At 43.2% G+C, this 23,658-nt stretch overlaps 1 protein-coding gene across 1 annotated transcript in view; it reads left to right on the top strand.

Annotated features, from left to right (window-relative positions):
- Positions 1–885: 885 nt before the first annotated feature.
- LOC129840944 (double C2-like domain-containing protein beta) overlaps positions 886–23,658 on the top strand; it is a 54,848-nt gene continuing 32,075 nt past the window's right edge. Inside the window, exons 1-5 of the mRNA XM_055908994.1 lie at positions 886–1,138; positions 7,078–7,528; positions 10,111–10,190; positions 11,270–11,344; positions 22,888–22,997. Of these exons, the coding sequence (XP_055764969.1) occupies positions 7,096–7,528; positions 10,111–10,190; positions 11,270–11,344; positions 22,888–22,997 (698 nt within the window). The 5' untranslated portion in view covers positions 886–1,138; positions 7,078–7,095. The remainder of the gene's footprint in view (positions 1,139–7,077; positions 7,529–10,110; positions 10,191–11,269; positions 11,345–22,887; positions 22,998–23,658) is intronic.

Genomic DNA, 23,658 nt, shown 5'->3' on the forward strand with positions numbered 1-23,658 from the left:
ATGATTGTTAATGATGACATCCATACAGCATTATACTCCAATTTTTACCTCAACATAGTGTGAAATGCACATATAAACAGTAGCCTAAATTTAGCCAAATTATAATGGCCAGCAATGGGGGGATTCTGGCTCTATTCACCACAGGGGAAGCGTGTTTCCATGGCGTTTCCATTGTTTTGGATGAACTCTTTCCTTATTTATTGGTTGAACTGTTCTATCAGAATGTGCCGGCAAAGAGCAGTGGAATTTCTCTCTCTCGCTCTCTCTCTCTAAGGGATATTATTAACTTTTGAAGCATCCCTGACACGGATTCATCCCAATTCATTGCCTGTATGGATGGCTGCGATGGGTGGAAATGTGTCAGGTAGCCTCCGAGGTTAGAGTGCTGGGCCAGTAACTTAAAAGGTAGCTGGTGCAAATACTGGAGCCGACAAGGTGAAAAATCTGTCGATGTGCCTTAACCCTAATTGCTCCAGGGGCGCTGTATGATGGTGACCCTGGCCGGGACCCCACTCCCTGCCGGTGTCTCAGGGGGAGTTGGGGATATGCAAGAAACATCTGCCCATGACACACTTGTGTGTAACAGGGCAAATATAAACACCCGCCTTGTGTCAGCAAAGGGCAATGAAATTTCAATCTCTCGCTCTCCCTCTCTCTCTCTCCCTTTGCCCATCTTTCCCCCGCTCCCTCTCTCTCCCTTTGCCCCTCGTTCCCCTCGCTCCCTCTCTCTCTCTCTCCCTTAGCCCCTCTTTCCCCTCGCTCCCTCTCTCTCTCTCTCCCTTAGCCCCTCTTTCCCGCCGCTCCCTCTCTCTGTTTAGTTCAATCCCCTCACTGCGGAGCCACTGAGTGACAGTACGATGTCCATGGTGTACGCGCACAACACACTGGGAGAGAATTTAACTACAAACGTCACGACCAAGTGAACGGGAGGGACAGGGGAGGAGAGGGAGATTGCGGGAGAGAGAGAGAGAGAGAGAGAGAGAGAGAGAGAGAGAGAGAGAGAGAGAGAGAGAGAGAGAGAGTGGGGAAGGATATATTGAGTCAAAGCAGCTCTGCTTGCTCCTCAGTGTGTGAGAAGAGACAGAGGACGTGTGAGAAGACAAGATGGAGCGCTGGAACAGATGAAGACTGTCACTGGGTACGTGTCTCTGTGTCTACGCCTGTCTGTCTGTCTCTGACTGTTTGTGTGAGTGAATGAGTGTGTCTGTTCTGTGCACGTGTGTGTGAATGAGTGTGTCTGTGTGTACGTGTGTGAGTGAATGAGTGTGTCTGTGTGTGCAAGTGTGTATGAATGACTGTGTCTGTGTGTGCACGTGTGAGTGAATGAGTGTGTCTGTGTGTACGCGTGTGAATGAGTGAGTGTGCCTGTGTGTACGTGTGTGAATGAGTGAGTGTGCCTGTGTGTACGTGTGTGTATGAGTGAGTGTGCGTGTGAATGCTGAAGAAGCTGTAAGTCAGACGGTTTGAGTTTAGGCGACTAGGTGAGAGCGTGTGTGTGTCTGGCGGTCTGTGTGCGTCCGTGAAAGAGTAAGTGCGTGTGTATCCTCAAGACGCTGTAAGTCTCCGTTTCTCCCCCTCTGTGCAGTTCTGACTGAGTCAGAGCGCGTGTGCATAATTAATTTAAGAGTGGGTGCATGCGAGAGGGTACAGGTATGCTTAAGCCTGTGCGTAGGAGTTTGGGTTTCCTAAGGAAAGACAGAGCGGTGTTGTGGTGGTAAATCGGGGGCTTTTTATTGAACCATTTCTTACATTGATGAACCATTCTGGATTGCATTCTGGCGCTAGCTTAATTTGAGGCAAAAACAAACTGTTTGTGATCTGCCTGTGTGTCTGCTCATTTGTATGTCTCTGTGTGTGCGTCTTGGGTGTGTGTGTGTGTGTGTGTGTGTGTGTGTGTGTGTGTGTGTGTGTGTGTGTCAGTGGAGGCTGCTGAATGGAGAACGGCTCATAATAATGTCTGGAACAGAGCAAATGGAACGGCATCAAACACATGGAAACCATGATGGATGTATTTGATACCATTCCACTGATTCCGCTCCAGTCATTACCATGAGCCCGTTCTCCCCAATTAAGGGTGCCACCAACCTCATGTGGTGTGTGTGTGTGTGTGTGTGTGCGTGCGTGTGTGTGTGTGTGTGCGAGCGCGTGTGCGTGCGTGTGTGTGGCTGCGTTTAGACAGGCAGCCCAATCCTGATATTTCTTCCAATAATTGGTCTTTTGACCAATCACATCAGAACTTTTCACATCAGATCTTTTTAAGAGTTGATTTGATTGGTCAACAGACCAATTAGTGAAAGAATTCATCTAAATTGGGCTGCCTGTCTATACGCAGCCTGTGTGTCACATTGAGTGTGTACATGTAGGCTAAGTACACAACAACATTTACAGCAATGTTTTGTACGGATTTCAATAGCCAGTAGTGTAGTCTTTCAGCTATTACAATTTACACTAGGACAGAGGTATTAAAGGATAATGAAATGAGAGGTACTATAATTAAATGTCCTCAATAAACAATGGGATGATCACCATTTCTATTAGAGTTGAGCATTGATCTTTATTTAGAACGCGATTGTTCATTTTATAGGTGACAGCCACTGTCAGGACTGGAGAATAACACTTCAAGTGCTGTTATGTAAACCTTGAGGACAAGGTGGAGCGGGAGAGAGAGATGGGAGAGAGAGATGGGAGGGAGAGATGGGAGAGAGAGATGGGAGAGAGAGACGTGGAAAGAGCGCAAGAGAGACAGCTAAACAGATTGAGCTAGAGAGACAAACCTATTTAATTTGTATTCATTTTACCTTTATTTAACCAGGAAGGGATCATCATATGAAATCTCTTTTTTTCAAGAGCGTCCTGGCCAAGATATGCAGCACCAAGTAATTACGCAATTACAGACAGACAATGTAAAAAAAAACTACAGGTAATCTAGTAAAAAAAACATTGAATTCACAAGAGTATAACAAGATTATAAAACAGCAAATTAAAAACATTGGCTGGTTAGGGAATCAGCCTCAAAATCCTTCATCAATGATTTAAAAACACCAATCGGGACAAGTTCTTTCAGTTTAAAAGTATTTTGTAAGGCGTTCCAAGCTGATGGTACATAAAAGCTCTTTTACCAAGTTCAGTTCGAACATTTGGAACAGCTAGCAGGATAAAGTCCTGCGAACAAAGAGAGTACCCACCACATTTCTGAACAATAAAAATGTCCAAATAAAATGGTAGCAAACCCAAAATGGCTTTGTAGATAAAAGTATACCAGTGACTGAGCCAGTCAACCCTGGGATATAAAGTGCAGTGGTGCGTAAGGGTTTTACAGTTTAAAATGAATCTCAAAGCTCCATGGTAAAGGGTGTCAATTGATCTCAAACACTGAGCGGAAGCATTCCTATATAAAATATCCCCATAGTCTAGTAAAGCCATAAATGTAGCTGATACTAGCCTCCTTCTGGCTTCAAAAGAAAAACAGGCCTTATTCCTAAAATAAAATCCCAACTTCAGGTTCAATTGTTTTGTAAGTTGTTGAATATGCAATGTAAAAGAGAGGCCATCATCAATTCAAATTCCAAGATATGTGTATGAGGTTACAGTCTCAATCTCCTTGCCCTGACAGGTAGTAATAGGTGAAAGGTTCAGAGGTCTATTTCTTGCTTTAGAAAACACCATTAGTTTAGTTTTGTCAGTATTGAGGATAAGCATCAATTGACACAAGGTATGTTGAACGGTATAAAAAGCAGTTTTCAAGTTCTGGAAAGCTTTTGTGAGAGACGAGGCACAACAATAAATAACAGTATCATCAGCATAAAAGTGAAGTTACGCATTTTACACATTTTTGTCAATTTTTTTATATAAATAGTGAATAAAAGGGGACCAAGTACAGAGCCCTGGGGCACACCATTACAAACAGACAATTTAACAGACATAAGCCCATCAAATTGAGTGCACTGAGTTCTATCAGACAGATAGCAAACCATGGAACTGCATGCTCCGAAAGACCTACGCTCGACAATTTCTGCCTCAATATAGAATGATCAACTGTATCAAAAGCCTTAGAGAGATCAATTAAAAGTGAGACACAGTGCTGTTTTTTGTCAAGGGCTTCGGTGATATCATTTAAAACCTTCATGGCTGCTGTAATTGTGCTATGCTTCTTCCTGAAGCCCGATTGGTACATTGAGAAAATAGAGTTAGTATATAATAACTCTTTTAGCTGTTCACTCACAAGGGTTTCAAGTATTTTCGCCAGGGGTGACAGCTTTGAGATTGGCCTATAATTATTTAAAAGAGTTGGATCTCCCCCTTTTAAAAGTGGTGGGACAAATGCTGATTTCCAGATCTTAGGAATTTCATTACATTTCAGGGTTAGATTGAACAGATATGTAAGTGGTTCAGCTATGAAATCAGCTGCCAGATTTAAAGAGCAGAGATCCAGAAGATCAGGACCTGCAGGCTTTCTCTGATCTAATGATTTCAGGGTTTTATGTACTTCCTGCACTGAGAATTGCAAAAAGCTAAAAGTTTGACCAGCTCTCACTGGTTCATCCACACAGGGTTATACAGACATAGAAGACACTAAATCAAACAGCCTACCAGATGATACAAAGTGCTCATTGAAACAATTCAGCATTTCAATTCTGTCATATACAGCAAGAGAGTCCTTCAAAACACATGACGGTAATTAATTAACAAAACTGTTATCAGACATAGATTTAATAGCCTTCCAAAAGTTTCTAGGGTCATTCAGGTTATCAGTGGTAACAGACATAAAACATTTGGACTTGGCCTTCCTGAGAAGAAAAGAACACTTGTTTCGTAACTGCCTAAAAATAACATGATTTCCTTGTTTTGGCCCAGGCTAGATTACATTCATGAATAATACAAAACAGCTCAGAAGAAAACCATGGGTTATCCTGCCCTTTAACCCTGAACCTGCGGAATGGGGCGCGTTTGTTTACTATTTGAAAAAAAAAAACATCATGAAAGAATTTCCTGGAGCAAGCTCAATCTCCAGTCAAAAACAAATCATGAAAGAAAGCCTGCTCATTAAAACTCCTACAATTTCTCTTATGAATAAAGCGTGGGTTTGTTTTAGGAACCTTCGTGTTTCTAACAGCAACAACAGCACAATGGTAACTTAAAATCATTACAAAAAAACACCAACCGCAGAATATTTATGTGGAACATTTGTCAATATCAAATTAATCAGGGTAGATTTCTCTGGACATTTGAGATTTGGGGCGAGTGGGCGAGTTAATGAACTGTGTTAGATTCATAGAATTACAAAACATTTTAAAATCATCAAGACACCGGCTTTAACCAACACCAGTTGAGATCACCAATCAAGATCATTTCACTGTAAAGAAGTTTAGACATAAGGTGAATCAGAGAAGAAAATGCATCACCGAGAGCAGAGGGGAGTTTATAACAGCCAATCACAGTTATAGAAAGACCCTTTGAAACCTCACGATTCAAAGCAAGAAATTCCAACTGTTTACAAATAGTTTCAGACTTTGCCACACTTACAAGGAATTTAGTCTTTACATATATAGCCACACCCCCACCAGTCTTAACTCGATCAGTGCGATACACATTGTAACCATTTATACAAATATCATTATCAAGAACAGACTTCCTGAGCCAGGTTTTCCCGAAAACACAATTACATCAGCATCCGTTGATTTAGCCCAAATCCTAACCCCATCCATTTTTGACAACAGGCTGCGTACATTTAAATGAAAAATAATAGATTTAAAATCAAAGGGGGATTGGAGACATTGCATATCAGGGCCAGGGTTAGGTTGCACGTTACCTGATATCAACAACAGAAGAATAACTAGGCACCTCTGTTTAATAACCTTACACGGCGTCACTTTTTTAAGAGACCTACTGCAAGCGAATTCTACAAGTGAGTTTCCAGACAATACAAAACAGTCATTAAAAACCATTAGACTTTGGTAGTGACAAGTTCGTACTGTTCACATCATGCCACAAATGCACCGGCCCTTGGACGAGTGGACCGAGTGAAAATGAGCGAGTTCCCGCAGACAAAATGTCTAATGGACGGGAGAGTACAGTACATTGTCAGATATACTCACCCAGCGACACTGTTCGTTTTCTCCAGAGTTCAGGAAAGTCAGTGCATAAAGAAATACCACGAAAATTGACATTTTCTCTGAGAGATGTAAGAAATAGAGGCCAAGGAAACGTGAGGGGAGAGAGGGACTGTGTGTATGTGTGAGTCTGTGCGCGTGTGAGTTGATTGAGTGCGGGGATCGATTGAGAGAGCGGGTTGGGGATTATTGAGCTGCCTCTGACAACCAGGAGGAGAGTGAAGACGAGCAGCTTGGACGAGACACTCCGTGGAGGGAAAGCTAAGGATAGAACCCAGGCCAGCCAGAGATAGGGTTACTTTGGTAAACTTCAAGTAAAGAAGTGCAAATAGCGGGAAAAAATTATGTATCCGAGTTGTGGGAGACACGCGATCTTTACACCAGCAAAACATAATACATTGTACTACACAACAAGGCAATTGTGGATTAGGTTATTAGTAGGTTAAAATCTACGAGTCACAGACAAACGACTTGACATGCTGCCATCTTGGATTGTGAATCCATGTATATGCTTACTGAGAAAGAGATGTAGAGAGAAAGCGAAAGAAAGATTAGGGAGAGATGTAGAGGGAGAAAGAGAGGTATAAATAACAGTAAATGGAGAGAGTAGAACGATACACTGTCAAACATGAATATATATTCGGAGATCTGAAAGACTATTGAGATATTGGGAGTAGCTTACATCAGCTCAGGTACTTGAAGAAGAGCATTATGAACAGTAGGAGAGAGAGCGACTAAGTACAGCAAAAGAACCAGGAAGTGAGATATACTCGATAAAGTGAGTGATACTATCGCCCTGTCTCCCACCATTCCTTCCTTTCCTCCCTTCTCATTCATATCTCTCTCTCTCTATATCTCATCTCCATCCCCACCCCCTCACAACACACACACACGCACCTACCTACCTACCTGCCTGCCTGCCTGCCTGCCTGCCTGCCTGCCTGCCTGCCTGCCTGCCTACCCACAGTCCCATCCGGCGGTCCACATGAGCGTATCGAAACCTCCTCCGCCCCACTCCCACTTCGCCCCCCCACCCAACTCTTCCACCTCCCATCTCTCCATCCCTCCCTCCTCCTCCACCCCATCCTCCCCCGCACCTTCTCGTGCTGCCTCCTCTGCTCCCAGATCTCTCCCTCCACCCTCTCCCGTCAAGATCTCCATGCAGGAGCACTTTGCCATCAACGTGTGCCCCGGGCCCATAATGCCTATCCCGCAGATCTCCGACTTCTTCCCGCGCTTCCACGACTTTCCCATGACCCCGCCACCGCCCCGGGAGAAGAAGATCCTGAAGGAACCAGATTTCGGATTGAGCAATGGAGGGGATATGGACGGAGAGAATAAGGAGAAGGAGAGGAAACCCATCGAAGAGGACCGGGGGGAAAGGCAAGAAGGGGTGGATTCGGACGACGATGATGAAAGTGAGTGGGAGGGAGGTGGGGGTTTGGTGGGGTTCAGGGTTTAGGGAAAGGAAGGCCTTTGGGTCAAGTATGGTGTGTGTGTGTGTGTGTGTGTGTGTGTGTGTGTGTGTGTGTGTGTGTGTGTGTGTGTGTGTGTGTGTGTGTGTGTGTGTGTGTGTGAATCTATTTCGAAACATTCCACCGCCAACGCAAACATTCTCAATAAGATGCCATATCCTCAATTCATCTCAATGTTTACAATAATTAAGAACATCGCTTGGTAACACGTCATTAGCCAGGGTTTTAAAGAAAGATAAGTGGGCCAAATGTTCCTGACATCTCCAACAACATCCAATTAATATCGCATAAATCCATGTTTTGTTCCAAGTATATTTCAAAGGAATGAGCAATACACAAGCACAAATTAACAGTGTTTCTTGGGTATATGAGGACACAGAACAGAAAGGATTAGAAATTGAGAAATCTCATTTGACAATATTATTTTTTACAAAACCTTCCACACAATGCATTCGCAACACATTCACAACACATTCACAACCATTGCACATTACCTTCTGGGTGTATTCTAGCCGCAACGGTTGTCCAAACATTTGTTTTGTGCATACACTCATTTAACATATACAGTGCCTTCAGAAAGTAGTCATACCCCTTGATTTATTCCACATTTTGTTGTGTAACAGGAAAAAAAATATTCAAAATGGATTAAAAACAAACAAAAATCTCATCCATATTCACACATTACCACATAATGACAAAGTGAACATTTAAAATTTTTGAAAATTTATTGAAAATGAAATACAGAAATATCAAATGTACATACGTATTCACACAGAAAAAGTCAATACATTGTAGAAGCATCTTCGGCAGCTATTACAGCAGTGTCTTTCTGGGTAAGTCTCTAAGAGCTTTGCACGGAATATTTGTACATTGTTCTTTAAATTCTTGAAGCTCTGTCAAGTTGGTTGTTGAAAATTGCTAGACAGCCATTTTCAAGTCTTGCCATTGACTTTCAAGACGATTGAAGTCAAACTGAGGCCACTCAGGAACATTCAATGTCGTCTTGGTAAGCAACACCAGGGTATATTTGGTATTGTGTTTTAGGTGATTGTCCTGCTTAAAGGTTAATTAATCTCCCAGTGTCTGGTGGAAAGCAGAATGATCAAGGTTTTCCTCTAGGATTTTGCCTGTGCTTAGCTCCATTCCATTTTTTTTTATACTGAAAAACTCGCTATTCCTTAACAATTACAAGAATACCCATAACATGATTCAGCTACCACTATGCTTGAAAATATTGAGAGTGGTACTCTATCTTTGTAGTGACTGGGTACATTGATACACCATTCAAAGTGTAATTAATAACTTATTATGTGACTTTTGAAGCACATTTTTACTCCTGAACTTATTTATGCTTGACATAACAAAGGGGTTGAATACTTTTTGACTCAAGACATTTCAGATTTTCATGTTTCATTAGTTTGTCAAAATTTCCAAAAACATATTTCCACTTTGATATTATGGGATATTGTGTGTAGGCCAGTGACAAAAATCTGAATTTTAAGGCTATAACACAACAAAATGCGGAAAAAGTCAAGGGGTGTGAATACTTTCTGAAGGCACTGTGTGTTTTATTACAACGATTTTGACAATTGTGTACATCGATTGGTCAAAGTGTCATTTGTTTGTCTTTCTGAGTGTCATTATGGTTTTAACTGTGGGTGTTAAAATGTCGGCTAGGCAATTAATGATATTACAGTTGTGAAGTCATGTATTCATGCATGTCTGTTTCTCTGTTGGTCTCTTAGTGTGCTTGTGTTGTGTTTGAGTTTGTCTCTATGTGTGTGTATGGGTATGCTTAAGACAGTGTGTACAGGTGTCAAATTGTGTGTGTTCGTGCATGTCTACGCACATGAACTCAATGGGGTCCGTGCGGTGATTTATGGAAATGAATGTGTATCCTAGTTAATCATCGGAAAACAAACACGGTTCTCAATATTCTTGCGGTTTAATCCCGACTCTCGAAGTCGCCATTTGTTTGTGTCAAAACCAATTTCTGGGTACATTTCTCAGTGTTAGCTGGCACTGCATGTGTTTAAGGGAAGTAATTGTGAGTCGAGCATCTTCTCGGCCGTCATTGTCTCGCGTTCGTTGTCGCTCGCTCCGAGTTTCTCCGACAGAGGGGCTCAGACAGACACACACACACACTGTGTGATTTATTTTGCTGTGTCGGAGTAATGTTATTCAGTCCTCAAGCCTATTTTTTCTTTCCACTCACAGCGAGTAATACAAACAGGGTGTGCTTTTTAAGAGAGTGTCACGAAAATAAGCATTGGCGTATCCAGATTCCAGAATTGTGCAGGAGGCTGGAGTTACAGGTTTTTGTGTTTGGGAAGGTGGGGGTTGGAAGGTGTGTGTGTGTTGGTGTTTATGTTTATGTGCATACATCTGTGTGGCCATCTGTGCATGCATATGTGTTTCTGTACATTCAATCCATTTATACACACTTTTATTTTGGCTGTATTCACAGCCAGGGCCAGACCAATTGCCAAGAATGGATCGTCTGTATCGATTGTTTTGTTTTACAGCTTATCTGGGCACCCTGGAGTTCACCCTGCTCTTCGATCACGAGAACAACTGTCTACACTGTACAATCCACAAAGCCAAGGTAATAAACTCAACTGTTCTAATCTCCGTCAAGGGCTAAGCTTGAAAACAAGACTCCACTTACACACCCCAAGAGCCGAAGCTAAGCCACGTCCCCTCCACACAAAGCGTCGAGAATCAAAGGGAAATTAGCTTAAGCACTATCCAATCCACTGCAAGCCTTAGGTTAGCGTTGCAGCTTCAAAAGTTACTCTACATATCTTTTCCGCGGAGACAGGCTTAGCTCTGAACCCAGCACATCAAGCCGTGAAGTCATGAAGACAATGGTGCTTGCCGCGAAAACCCGTGAACTCTATTCAGTGAGAGAGAACCAAGATGTATCTCTTAACAATGAGGCAGAGTGGAGTATTGATGCGATCCGGGCTAGAAAGATACATTTTGCATTCAGCCCACACCAGGCAAACATTCAATATATACTCCTTATGGGTATTATGGTAGATGTGAAGCTGAGATGCACCCATTCAATAATATACCCTGACTAAAAGTGCGTCCCAAATGTTACCCCATTCTCTATAAAGTGCACTACTTTTGACAAGCGCTATATGGGTCCTTGTCAAAAGTTGTGCACTACATAGCGAATATGGTGCGGTTTGGGAATCGGCCGTAATTCTGTGCCTTCCTACTTATGTAATTTCAGGGAGTTGCTATCATTTGTCCTTTTTTGGAAGGCGATTGACTATGTTTATACCTAGATCAGCACCCCAAACCCAATGGAAAGCAGTAGTGTAGTGCTGTAGTGGTAGCAGTAGTGGTAGTGCTGGCACACCTACATACAAACAGACTAGCTTGAGAAGTGATGGACGTAGAAGGAAAAAGAGATGACTAGAATGGCATGCGACACAATTAGACAGAACAAGAGTAGAGTTGAACACCAAAGGACATAATGCTCTTTGTCATGCCCTGACCTTGTCTGGCGTACGGCCTGTGGTGTGTGACATGACTGTATGCCGTGTGTACGATAGCTAAACCTTGACCAAGTGTGTTCTGTCTGTGTGTGTCTGTATGTGTGTGTGTGTGTGTCTGCATATGTGTGCGCGCGTGCGTGCATCTGTAACCATGCCTGTGTGTGTCTCTCCACAGGGACTAAAGGCCATGGACTCCAACGGACTGGCCGATCCATACGTCAAGCTCCACCTCCTGCCTGGAGCAAGCAAGGTCACTACAACCCTCCTATCCCTCATCGTCTTCCATATTAGTGGTACCCGGTCTATTAGTCGTGTGTGTGTGTGTGTTTCTTTCCACTGAAAGAGCTTGCCTCACAGTGAAGTGATAAATGGTCCTACCCAAACCACCGTGACGTATCGAATAGACGGGAGAGTGCTTTACTGTAATCCAAAACGAATTTGAAGTACTGCAGCTTGCGATAGCATGGCACTTAAGATTCCTAGAAATGATTGCCATACTTTCATGGACATAGTACATTTTGAAATGATTCCAGTTGCGTATATTGTGGATATTGTGTTGAATTTGGAGTGCTTCTCTGCGGTTTACTGGACAGACAATACCACCAGTGAGGTTGGCCAAAGCACTGGGCTGAATCAGTGTTTTCCATAAGCACCGGTGGTGTCACGTTCCTGACCTATTTATGTTAGTTTTTGTGTGTTAGTTGGTCAGGACGTGAGGTTGGGTGGGCATTCTATGTTATCTGTTTCTATGTTGGTTTCGGTTTGCCTGGTATGGCTCTTGATTAGAGGCAGGTGGTTTGCGTTTGCCTCTAATTAAGAGTCATATTTAGGTAGGGCATTCTCACTGTTTGTTTGTGGGTGATTGTCTCCTATGTCTGTATGTATGTTCGTACCACATGGGACTGTAGCGTTTGTTTGTTTCGTTTCGTTTCGATGTCGTCCGTTTCCTGTACGTAAGTTTATGTTTAGTTATGTAAGTTTATGTTCAGGTTTCGTTCAACGTCGTTTTCTTGTTTTGTAGTTTGAAAGTGTTTTGTTTCGTTTCGTGTTGCCATCATCGTTGTTAAATAAAGATGGCTTATTTCCCAAAGCCTGCGTTTTGGTCTTCAGATCCCTCTCTCCTCACCTCATCCGAGGATGAGGAGAGCGTCAATCGTTACAGGTGGTTGGCTAAACAGACGATAACGGACTCATTATCTGTGTTTGAATACTCATACTAACCGCATTAACTGTACTATTTGTGACCTAAATTGAGTATATAGAATGCCTATTGGTCATGGTATGGATATAGTTAGTATGCCAAAAGTTCCCGTATGTCATACTACATTCGCCAAAATATGAAGGATACAAGCATTGGACACTATTTCCGTACTTTTAGGGCCCATAATGACTTTCTTCAGAAAATGGGTGTGGCTTCACATCGTTTTCAGATTTGAAGAAAATGCTGGAAAATATGCTGCCGAAGTCCAACGAGAGTGGATACAAATTCATCGCTAGGGCGAGTGAAATGGTCAGAGTGAGGCGTTCTCTCCTTTGTGCCTGGAAATAGCTAGCAAGAGAGCGAAACTCTCCGAATTTACAAACGGACAATCTGACAACTCTCTGAATTTAGGAACACCCAGAGCGCACTCTATGGCACTCCAGATTGAATTTAAGAACACACCTGAAGTTGTAAAATGTCTAGCTAGTAATTTGTTATACTAACAAGGTAGCAAGAGGTTGCATAGCAACAGCATCAACTTCCGGTAGACAGGCGAAGAGCTAGTACGCTCAATTGAAAGGATACCGCTCATTTACAGTATACTAAAATTAACTAATAGTATATAGTATGTAGTATATACTCATTAAGTATGTAGTATACAGTATACAGTATGTTAGTATGGGTATTCAAACACAGTTATTGTCAGCTGGCAACTTTTTTCAACTAACTAGGCTCTTTTTCATTTAAAGGTTTCAATTAGCTAGGCAGAAACGTCAGTATAGTCTTCTCCCGCTAGAATGAACGATATGCATCTTCTAGTGATCTATTAATAGGACAGGTGCGTGTCAGTCACAAAGCGAGTGATGACTGGGAAGCTGCTGGTTTGTCATGCCTCGTGGTGTCTGTGCTATTCTTGTGCACTGTGGTTGGCTGCAGTCAAAGTTTGGGAGAAGACAAACCAAGATGCAGGTTAAAATTGCTAAATTCCAAAGCCAGTTTAAACAGCAATTCAAGTAAAGAGTGAAAAAGCAAACGCTGCATATGTCCCAGCAGCGTCTTTAGCCAGCAGCCATTTTCCGGCAAACAGGAAAAGGTATGGGGAAGTACAGGTAGACAGTTAGGATCCTGTTCCTGTTGTATCCAGTTGCAGAGGGAGGTGTTTAATCCCAGGGTCCTTAGTTTAGTGTTGAGCTTGGAGGGCCCTATGGTGTTGAACGCTGAGCTGTAGTCATTGAACAGCATTCTTGCATAGTTGTTCCTTTTGTCCAGGTGGGAAAGGGCAGTGTGGAGTGCAATAGAGATTGCGTTATCTGTGGATCTGTTGGGATGGTATGCGAATTGGAGTGGGTCCAGGTTGTCTGGGATGATGGTGTTGATGTGAGCCATGACCAGCCTCTCAAAGCATTTCTGTCACGCCTGCTCCCGCTCCTCCTCTCTGGCGCTCAAAGGCGCCAGGCTGCCCATCATTACGCACACCTGTCACCATCCTTACGCACATCAGCGCTTGCTGGACTCACCTGGACTCCATTACCTCATTGATTGCCCCTCATATATCTGTCTGTTCCTCGGTTAGATCCCTGTGTCAGCATTATTGTCGTAATGTCGTTTTGTTCCTCCTGTCCAGACGCTGTTCTTGCTTTGTTATATGTTCGTTGTTTCATTAAATGTTCACTCCCTGTACTTGCTTCTCGTCTCCAGCGTCTGTCCTTACAATTTCATGGCTACAGATGTGAGTGTTATGGGGCAATAGTCATTTACACAGGTTACTTTAGCGTTCTTGGGCACAGGGACTATGGTGGTCAGCTTGAAACATGTAGGTTTTACAGACTGGGTCAGGGAGAGGTTGGAAATATCAGTGAAGACTGATACTGCTCGTATTTGCCCTATACAGCTCGTTCAGTGCGGTCATAGTGCCAGCATCGGTTTGCGGTGGTAAATAGACAGCTACTCTCTTGGTAAATAGTATGGTCCACAGCTTATCATGAGGTATTTTAACTCAGGAGAGCAGAACCTCGAGACTTCCTTATTAATATTAGAGTGTTCGCAGCCGCTGTTGTTAGCAAAAATACACACCGCTTCCCCCCAACCTTACCTGACACTGCCTTGCGGACTTGACGATGCATACGAAACCAGCTAGATGTATATTATCCATGTCCTTGTTCATCCATGTCCTTGTTCAGTTCTTCCGGTCCCGTTGACAGGATAATCTCGAACAGAGCACTTCCAGTTTATTTGTTGCTTGTTCACTAATAGAACTGAGGGTAGAGGCAGATTATTTATTCGCCAACGTAGTTTTGTCAGGGTTCCCCCTCCTTGGCCTCTCTTACGTCGCCTTTTCCTCGTCTGAGTCTCTGGGATTAGGGCCTGGCCCGGGGGTGAGCAGTATGTCCTGCACCGCTGACTCGTTGAGGTAGAAATCTTCATCCAAATAAAGGTTAGTGATTGTTGTTTTCGGTCATAGGAAAGGATGACGGAAACATTATGTAGGTAAACGGAATCGCATCGGTGGGATAGCCATTCATTTGGCTACCTCATTTGCATACGGGTAGGCTATTACTGCTTTCTGGCGATTGTCTCCAGATATATTATATTCAATCGTCAACTGCAGGAACAATAGGTAGTGGAGAGAGAGACTCATTCTGTTCCAAAATATGATAAAAGAAAAGAGATCGAAGGTTAATAAAGCTAATGTCATGATACTTATTGCTATAGGCCTACTGATTTGATTAAAGCGTCCAGTGGCGATTTTAGCACGCAAATCCTAGTGGGAAAAACTCAACCAATTTTTTAAGATGCATGCCAGCAAAGCCACTACACAACACAACACTAAACAGTACATTTCATGCATTATAACAGTGACAAACGGTGCCCCACAAACTGTTAGGGCCTACAGAAAGCTGTCCCGTCACCTGATCTTTCCTTTCAGCACCACGGAGTGAATCCTTACCACTGCTACACCTGGCTATCAGAGGAGCCTTGTCTGGCAGCGAAACAGTTCATTCAGCCTCATTTACTGCCTTTTTTAAAGACATAGCTGATATGGTTGACTTGCTTAAACAAACGTGGCTACTACTAACTCCTTGTGGATTTGTGTAACTCTATATAAAAAAAAAGCATTCTCCTTCAATAATAACGAATACTGACTTTTGGACCACACACAAACATGATTATATTTATGGTCATTAAATTCATGATGTTTATTATCACACTTAGCTCTATGTATGAGCAAGTGCCTATTCGCTCAGCACTTTCAAACTGTAAGAGAAGTTCCGATAGATGTTAGTTCAGATCAAATCCAGCAAGATGTTGAGGCCTTAACTTTACTCTTCTTTAAGTCACCACAGAGAGAGAGAGAGAGAGAGAGACAGAGACAGACAGAGACAGACAGAGACATACAGAGACATACAGAGACATACAGAGACACAGAGACACAGAGACAGAGACAGAGAGAGAGACAGAGAGAGAGAGAGACAGAGAGAGAGAGAGACAGAGACAGAGAGAGAGAGAGAGCGAGACAGAGAGAGAGAGAGACAGAGAGACAGAGAGAGAGAGACAGAGAGACAGAGAGACAGAGAGACAGAGACAGAGAGGTGCAGCGTGGAATGCGTACATTCTTCTTTTAATTAAAGAAAGAACACTGGACAAACTAACAAAACGTGAAGCTATATGAATAGTGCAGACAGGCAACTAAACATAGAATAAGATCCCACAAACACCAAAGGGAAATGGCTACCTAAATATGATCCCCAATCAGAGACAACGATAAACAGCTGCCTCTGATTGGGAACCATATCAGGCCACCATAAACATACAAATACCTAGAACTACAAAACCCTAGACATACAAAAACCCTAGACAACACAAAACCCCTAGACAATATAAAAACTAGCGTATCCACCCTAGTCACACCCTGACCTAACAAAATATGAAGAAAACAGAGATATCTCAGGTCAGGGCGTGACAGTATCTCAGCTGTTAGCATACCCTTTGAAGTATTTTATTGTGTGGTCTTAAAAGTAAGGAAAATGCAATCACGGGGCTCCACTTTTATAGACAATATACTGACGCAAAGACAGCGCATTGCACAAACAAAACAACCCTAACAACAACCCTCACAATATGAACTGGAATTACGTGAACTTTTTGTTGAACAAACGTATTTGAATGTGAAGAGATTGTCACTGGCAAACATGGTTACAGACCATCATATAGTATGATGGTCTGATATATAGAGAACCACATTAGCGAATTATAATAGGCTACACAAAGTAAGCAAAACAATGAAATGCATCATTCTTACATAGCCTAAGATAATGAATGATATACTAATCCGATAGACCTGTACATGTATAAGTAATATAACAATGGAGACTATGGCATAAGGGAATGATGAGCAGATAAGAGTCAAGCCATAATTTCGATTAAGACATGAGTGAGCTGAGACGGATGATATGCCTGTTTGTTCCGCGCTTTTGAAATGTACAGCGACAGAATTCAGAACATGGGCCATTCTTACAGTATTCTCCCTGTACACCAAGTCAGAACCGTAGGATAAATAACGGGGGAACATAAGCAGACAATGAAAGCTCTTACAATATTCGATGATGACATTTCTCTAAAACAGGCTATAGGCTACATGTGCACCACCAAGTCAGAACAGTAGGCTACGTTCTGAGGTGGAGAGGGACCAAATTCTTAGGGTGAGACACATAGGCTACTAACAGCTTACTACACAACATACCCTTACTTTTTGAGCTACAGTATATATACAGTATGTTCCTGATATACTACGTCACTTATACAGCAGCATTTTTAAAACCATTTTCCTGCAATTCTATATTGTTGTTTCTCAACATGTTTACTTGGCAGAACACATTTTTTCTTAGGTTTTTGCCAAACAAACTAAATTGAAAGAGTAGACCAGATGTACAGTGGAAGTTAGAAGTTTACACACAATTTAGCTAAATACATTTAAACTCAGTTTTTCACAATTCCTGACATTTAATCCAAGTAAAAATTCCCTGTCTTAGAGGTCAGTTAGGATCACCACTTTATTTTAATAATGTGACATTTCATAATAATAATAATAATCACATTACCAGTGGGTCAGAAGTTTACATACACTCAATTAGTATTTGGTAGCGTTGCCTTTAAATTGTTTAACTTGGGTCAAACGTTTCAGGAAGGCATCCACAAGCTTCCCACAATACGTTGCGTGAATTTTGGCCCATTCCTCCTGACAGAGCTGGTGTAACTGAGTCAGGTTTGTAGGCCTCCTTTTTCGCACACACTTTTTCAGTTCTGCCCCTAAATTTTCTATAGGATTGAGGTCAGGGCTTTGTGATGGCCACTCCAATACCTTGACTTTGTTGTCCTTAAGCCATTTTGCCACAACTTTGGAAGTATTCTTGGGGTCATTGTCCATTTGGAAGACCCATTTGCGACCAAGTTTAACTTCCTGACTGATGTCTTGAGATGTTGCTTCAATATATATATACATAATTTTCCTTCCTCATGAAGTCATCTATTTTCTGAAGTGCACCAGTCCCTCCTGCAGCAAAGCACCCCCACAACATGATGCTGCCACCCCCGTGCTTCACAGTTGGGATGGTGTACTTTGGCTTGCAAGCCTCCCCCTTTTTCCTCCAAACATAATGATGGTCATTATGGCCAAACAGTTATATTCTTGTTTCATCAGAACAGAGGACATTTCTCCAAAAAGTACGATCTTTGTCCCCATGTGCAGTTGCAAACCGTAGTCTGGCTTTTTTATGGCGGTTTTGGAGCAGCGGCTTCTTCCTTGCTGAGCGGCCTTTCAGGCTATGTCAATATAGGACTCGTTTTACCGTGGATATAGATACTTTTGTACCTGTTTCCTCCAGCATCTTCACAAGGTCCTTTGCTGTTGTTCTGGGATTGATTTTGCACTTTCTGCACCAAACTATGTTCATCTCGAGAAGACAGAACGCTTTTCCTTCCTGAGCGGTATGATGGCTGCGTGGTCCCATGGTGTTTATACTTGCGTACTATTGTTTGTACAGATGAACGTGGCACCTTCAGGCGTGTGGAAATTGCTCCCAAGGATGATCTAGACTTGTGGAGGTCTACAATTTGTTTTCTGAGGTCTTGGCTAAAATCTTTAGATTTTCCCATGATGTCAAGCAAAGAGGCACTGAGTTTGAAGGTAGGCCTTGAAATACATCCACAGGTACACCTCCAATTGACTCAAATTATGTCAATTTGCCTATCAGAAGCTTCTAAAGCCATGACATCATTATCTGGAATTTTCCAAGCTGTTTAAAGGCACAGTCAACTTAGTGTATGTAAACATCTGACCCACTGGAATTGTGATACCGTGAATTATAAGTGAAATAATCTGTCTGTGAACAATTGTTGGAAAAATGACTTGTGTCATGCACGAAGTAGATGTCCTAACTTACTTGCCAAAACTATAGTTTGTTAACAAGAAATTTGTGGAGTGGTTGAAAAACAAGTTTTAATGACTCCAACCAAAGTGTATGTAAACTTCCGTCTTCAACTGTCGTTTTTGAGATGTCGGTTTTGCCACAATAAATTACATTGAAAGAGTCAACTAAACTAGTTTTTCTGACCAAATTACTAATCTACCACCTTCCCTCAAAGTCCCACGCACAGTGATTGACAGGTCTGTAACCCTACCAACTCTGTGACTCACAAACATCCTGCCCCCTCTCCTGACAGTTCCACCCACAGTGATTGACTGGTCTGTAACCCTACCAACTCTGTGACTCACAAACATCCTGCCCCCTCTCCTGACAGTTCCACCCACAGTGATTGACAGGTCTGTAACCCTACCAACTCTGTGACTCACAAACATCCTGCCCCCTCTCCTGACAGTTCCACCCACAGTGATTGATTGACAGGCCAAACTGTTAAAAGTCAATCCAAATTGACACATTGGTTTCCTTACCCTAAGTGTACACAGCAGCTGACTCAGTAAAATACATATTTGAAGAACAAACATAATTGTGGAAATTCATATCTTGCAGTAAAACTGTAAATGGTTTTCATCTCAAGAGAAGACAGGTTTAAACCTGCAAAATGTTAAATTCACATAGAATTTAGTTAGATCTGTCATTCTCATTGAACGCAAGTCAAAGAAGCAGTAAATATGTTCTATGTGCGCTATTTCTATGCTTCCTGTTCTTAAGTTTCCTTTTTGTGTCTTTTTACAACAGACTGAATTCATACACTTTCAGTAATTTTAATTGTGAATTAATGTCTTTCTATGCAATACCACAACTTATTTTACAAACCCGGGAGTTAAAGTTGTTAAAGTTTGGGGCGGCAGGTAGCCTAGTGGTTAGAGTGTTGGACTAGTAACCAAAAGGTTGCAAGATCAAATCCCTGAGCTGACAAGGTCAAATTATGTTGTTCTGCCCCTGAACAAGTCAGTTAACCCACTGTTCCTAGGCCGTCATTGAAAATATGAATTTGTTCTTAACTGACTTGCCTAGTAAAATAGAATTTTAAATAATATTCAATAATTTAGCTGTGTATTTCGGTTGGAATCAAGGCATTTAAATGTACCCGAGGAGCTTGTTCTGCAAATTTGTTTTACCCTAGCCCGGGAACTCTCTGTCTCTCTACTTTTTCTATTTGGCTGGCTAGTCCATACACTTGGAAAAAACTGGGCTTTGGCTTTAGGGCTAAATGTAACTAGCTAGCTAATGTAGCACGTTGACACGCTACGTCGACTATTGAAAAGGAGTTGTTTTGGCACTTGGCTTGTTAATGTGACATTGCTCCACAGCATCGTCTTGGTCCCATTTGACTGGCTTTGTTTAGATCATGGAGTTGTTGTTCTTGTGATTGGCTGGGAGCTTTGGCAGCTGACACAAAATCTTCTCAGGTTGATTGTTGCTGGCGGCCATCTTGGGTTTGGGTCAACATCAAAGGAAGTTGTGATAGCCGCATGGAGACAGAGCCAGACAGGTATTATAAACACAATGTCTGTGGTCGAACCCCCCAAAAAATACAGCAAAAAAAGCCACCAGGTCTGCTTCTGTTAATTCCTCCCTTTCTTCTTTTGTTCCACACCATATTTCTCCATCCCGCCCGCCCTCCGTCCCATCTCTGTCACTATCTCTCCATCTCTATGTGACCCTCTATGACCTTGGAATAGCAACACAGTGCCAAGAGAAGGGCGGGAGGTAAAGGGGTGAGAGAAGGAGAGAGCTAGAGGGGAGATGGATGAGGGGAGGGCAACAGCAGGTGGTTGTCATGGAAACAGCGCCGATTGTTACACTACTCACGTCAACAGGCGAGTGTAGATGGGGGGGGATATACGTCAGCACATACGTAAGTACCCACAAACCCCCGTTAGGTAAATATCAACCACATGAGTCTACGGCGCCGAGGTGTGGGGAGCACGTGAGTGTGAAACAGAGGATGACAGGCGGGCTGGCAGACAGGCAGGGAGGGACTCACACGCATACACACCATCTTGCACACACAGGGGCACGAGCACACACACACACACACACACTCTCCCTCTCCCCCTTTCTATTTTTGTTCTTACTTACACACACACACACGCACGCACGCACGCACGCACGCACACACACACACACACACACACACACACACACACACACACACAGAGAGAGAGAGAGACTCCCACATAGATACACACTCCTTCACACACCAGCTTCCACACATACAGGGGCACAAGCTGATTCCCCATACACACACCATTACACACTCTCTCCTCCTCACACACACTCACCCATTACACACATCACACAGAGAGAGAGAGATGAAGAGAGAGATAGAGAGGGAGGAAGAAAGACAGAGGGAGCGAAAGAGAGAGAGGACGACAGAGACAGAAACCCGAGAGAGAGAAAGTGCGAGAGAGGTGAAAAGATTGAGAAAGAGAGCGAGAGCAGTGAGAGTGGTTCTAGGTATCTTCCCGGCTCAACGTTCTCTTCTGCCCCCTGTCCTAATTGTGGCGCATGGAGAATGAGATTTCTGAGTCACAGTCTTAGCCAGTTTTGTGTGTGAGCTCGGGGAACAGTGGAGAGAGGGAAAGGAAGAGAGGGAGAGAGTCCATATAGACGGATGCGGGGAGAGGGAGAGGCTAAGGATGAAATATTTAGGGAAACATGTAACAAGCATTGATGACGGGGGGGAAGGGGGCAGGGGAGAAAAAGAGAGATGGAGCCAGGCAGGAGATTTTTTTATGACACCATATGCTGTTTTGGACGGGACGCACCTGGGGGTATCGATGGAAAAGAGGAGATGAGAAAGAGGGGGGGGGAAAGAGTGAAGGATGAGAGATGAAACGAGGTAGGGAGGAATGGAGGAAGAGAGAGACGGGGAGAGATTGGAGGGAGAAAGAGAGAGTTAGAGGGAGAGAGAGAGAGAGAAGGATGGGGAGAGAGAGGCAATTAGCTCCGGAGCACCAGAATGCCCCGGGGAGCCGGGTTTTAGGCTCGCGCTTGAGCGGCTTGAGAGTATACAGTTCTTCGCTCTCTTGGTGTGTTTGTGCACGTCTGTGTGTGTGCGTGTGTGGGTGCTTGCTTGCATGCGTGCGTGCGTGTGTGTGTGTGTACTTAGGGGATTCAAGACTGAGTAAGTGAGGAAGCGTGCCTGGTCTCGGCATCAAAACAAGAAATAGCCGTTGTGTAACCAAGAAAATAAATGAAATATGTAAAACAGCAGCACGTCCTGGAGGCAGCATATAATGGAAAATAGTATCTAGAACTGGCTAATGTGATAACCCTGCCTTCTAAATCATTCATGAAGGGGAAGTTAGCGTAGCATTATCGGACGCTAACGCTGGGCCTTTCTTCATTGAGAGGCTTTGATTTTTCATGCTAATTGTGTTAGCGCGGGCTAATTGACAGGTGTGGTGTGTTAGCGTTAGCGCAGTACTTGTTTGCAGGTCTGGCCGGTAGTGAGGCTAGCGACAGGCTAGGGGAGACAGACAGACAGGTGACGCGGGGAAGCCTCATGTCCTCCTGTTCTCCTCTATAAAGTAGGTGAGCAGATGTCTACCATTTCCTGGGGGAAGGAGATAAATTAAGTTTCCTCTCTCTCTCTCTTGCTCTCTCTCTCTCTCTCTCTCTCTCTCTCTCTCTCTCTCTCTCTCTCTCTCTCTGTGTCTCTCTCTCTTGCTCGCTCTCTCTCTCTCTCTCTCACCTCTCTCTCTCTCTCTCTCTCTTATCTCTCTCTCTCTATCGCTCTCTCTGTACTTTGCAGTATCATCTCACTATATATCACTTCCTCTCTTCATCCTACCCTCTCTGTGTGTCTCTCTCTTCCTAATTATTTCCCTCATATCTCTCTATCATCTCAACTCCCTCTTCCTCCACCCCAATTGCCCTCTCCCTCTCCAACTTATTGCCTCACCTCTCTCTCTCTCTCTTACCTGTCACTTTCTCAGCCCCCCATTTCTTTCCCCTATGCTCCCACACCCACTATTTTCTATACTTTTAATTTCTCTCTCCTCTCTCCCTCTTTCAACCAATCCTTTCTCTCCCCCTTTTTGAACCTCCCTTCTCCCTTTCCATCTCTCACCCCTCTCTCCTTCTCACTTTCGTCCCCTGCAGGCGAACAAGCTCCGCACCAAAACACTGAAGAACACTCTGAACCCGGTGTGGAGTGAGACACTGATGTACCACGGTATCACCGCTATCGACATGACTACCAAAACCCTCAGGTACTGAACTACAGAGAACTACAACTCCTATGTGTATGTTATACTGGCATATTTTATAAAACAACTTGCCTACAGTTCCCAGAGGGCCATTTGGCAAATTAATTATCCAGCGGACAAACAAAAAAACTGCCACACACACTGGCCAACTGTTCCATTAGCAGTCGCCGTGCTTTTGATACAGAGCGCGGACGTGATGTAGGCCGAGCGCGGCAACTTTGTGCGTGTGTGTATGTGTTTGTGTTTGTGTGTTTGGCACCATCATGATAATGCAGCAATGTAAAACCCATGCCTCAGGGATATACACACAGACATAGGCACACACACACACACACACACACACACACACACACACACACACACACACACACACACACACACACACACACACACACACACACACACAAGAAAAATTCAAACTTTTGTTAAAATAATATATCAAATAAAAGCACTATTAAATCTGGATTGCATAAGTATTCAACCCCCTGAGTCAATACATGTTAGAATCACCTTTGGCAGTGATTAAAGCAGTGAGTCTTTCTGGGTAAGCCTCTAAGAGCTTTGCCAACATGGATTGAACAATGTTTGCACATTAGTCTTTAAAGAATTTTTCAATCTCTGTCAAGATGGTTGTTGATCCTTGCTAGACAGCCATTTTCAAGTC

The sequence above is a fragment of the Salvelinus fontinalis genome, chromosome 42 (assembly GCF_029448725.1).
Source record: "Salvelinus fontinalis isolate EN_2023a chromosome 42, ASM2944872v1, whole genome shotgun sequence".
NCBI lineage: Eukaryota > Metazoa > Chordata > Actinopteri > Salmoniformes > Salmonidae > Salvelinus > Salvelinus fontinalis.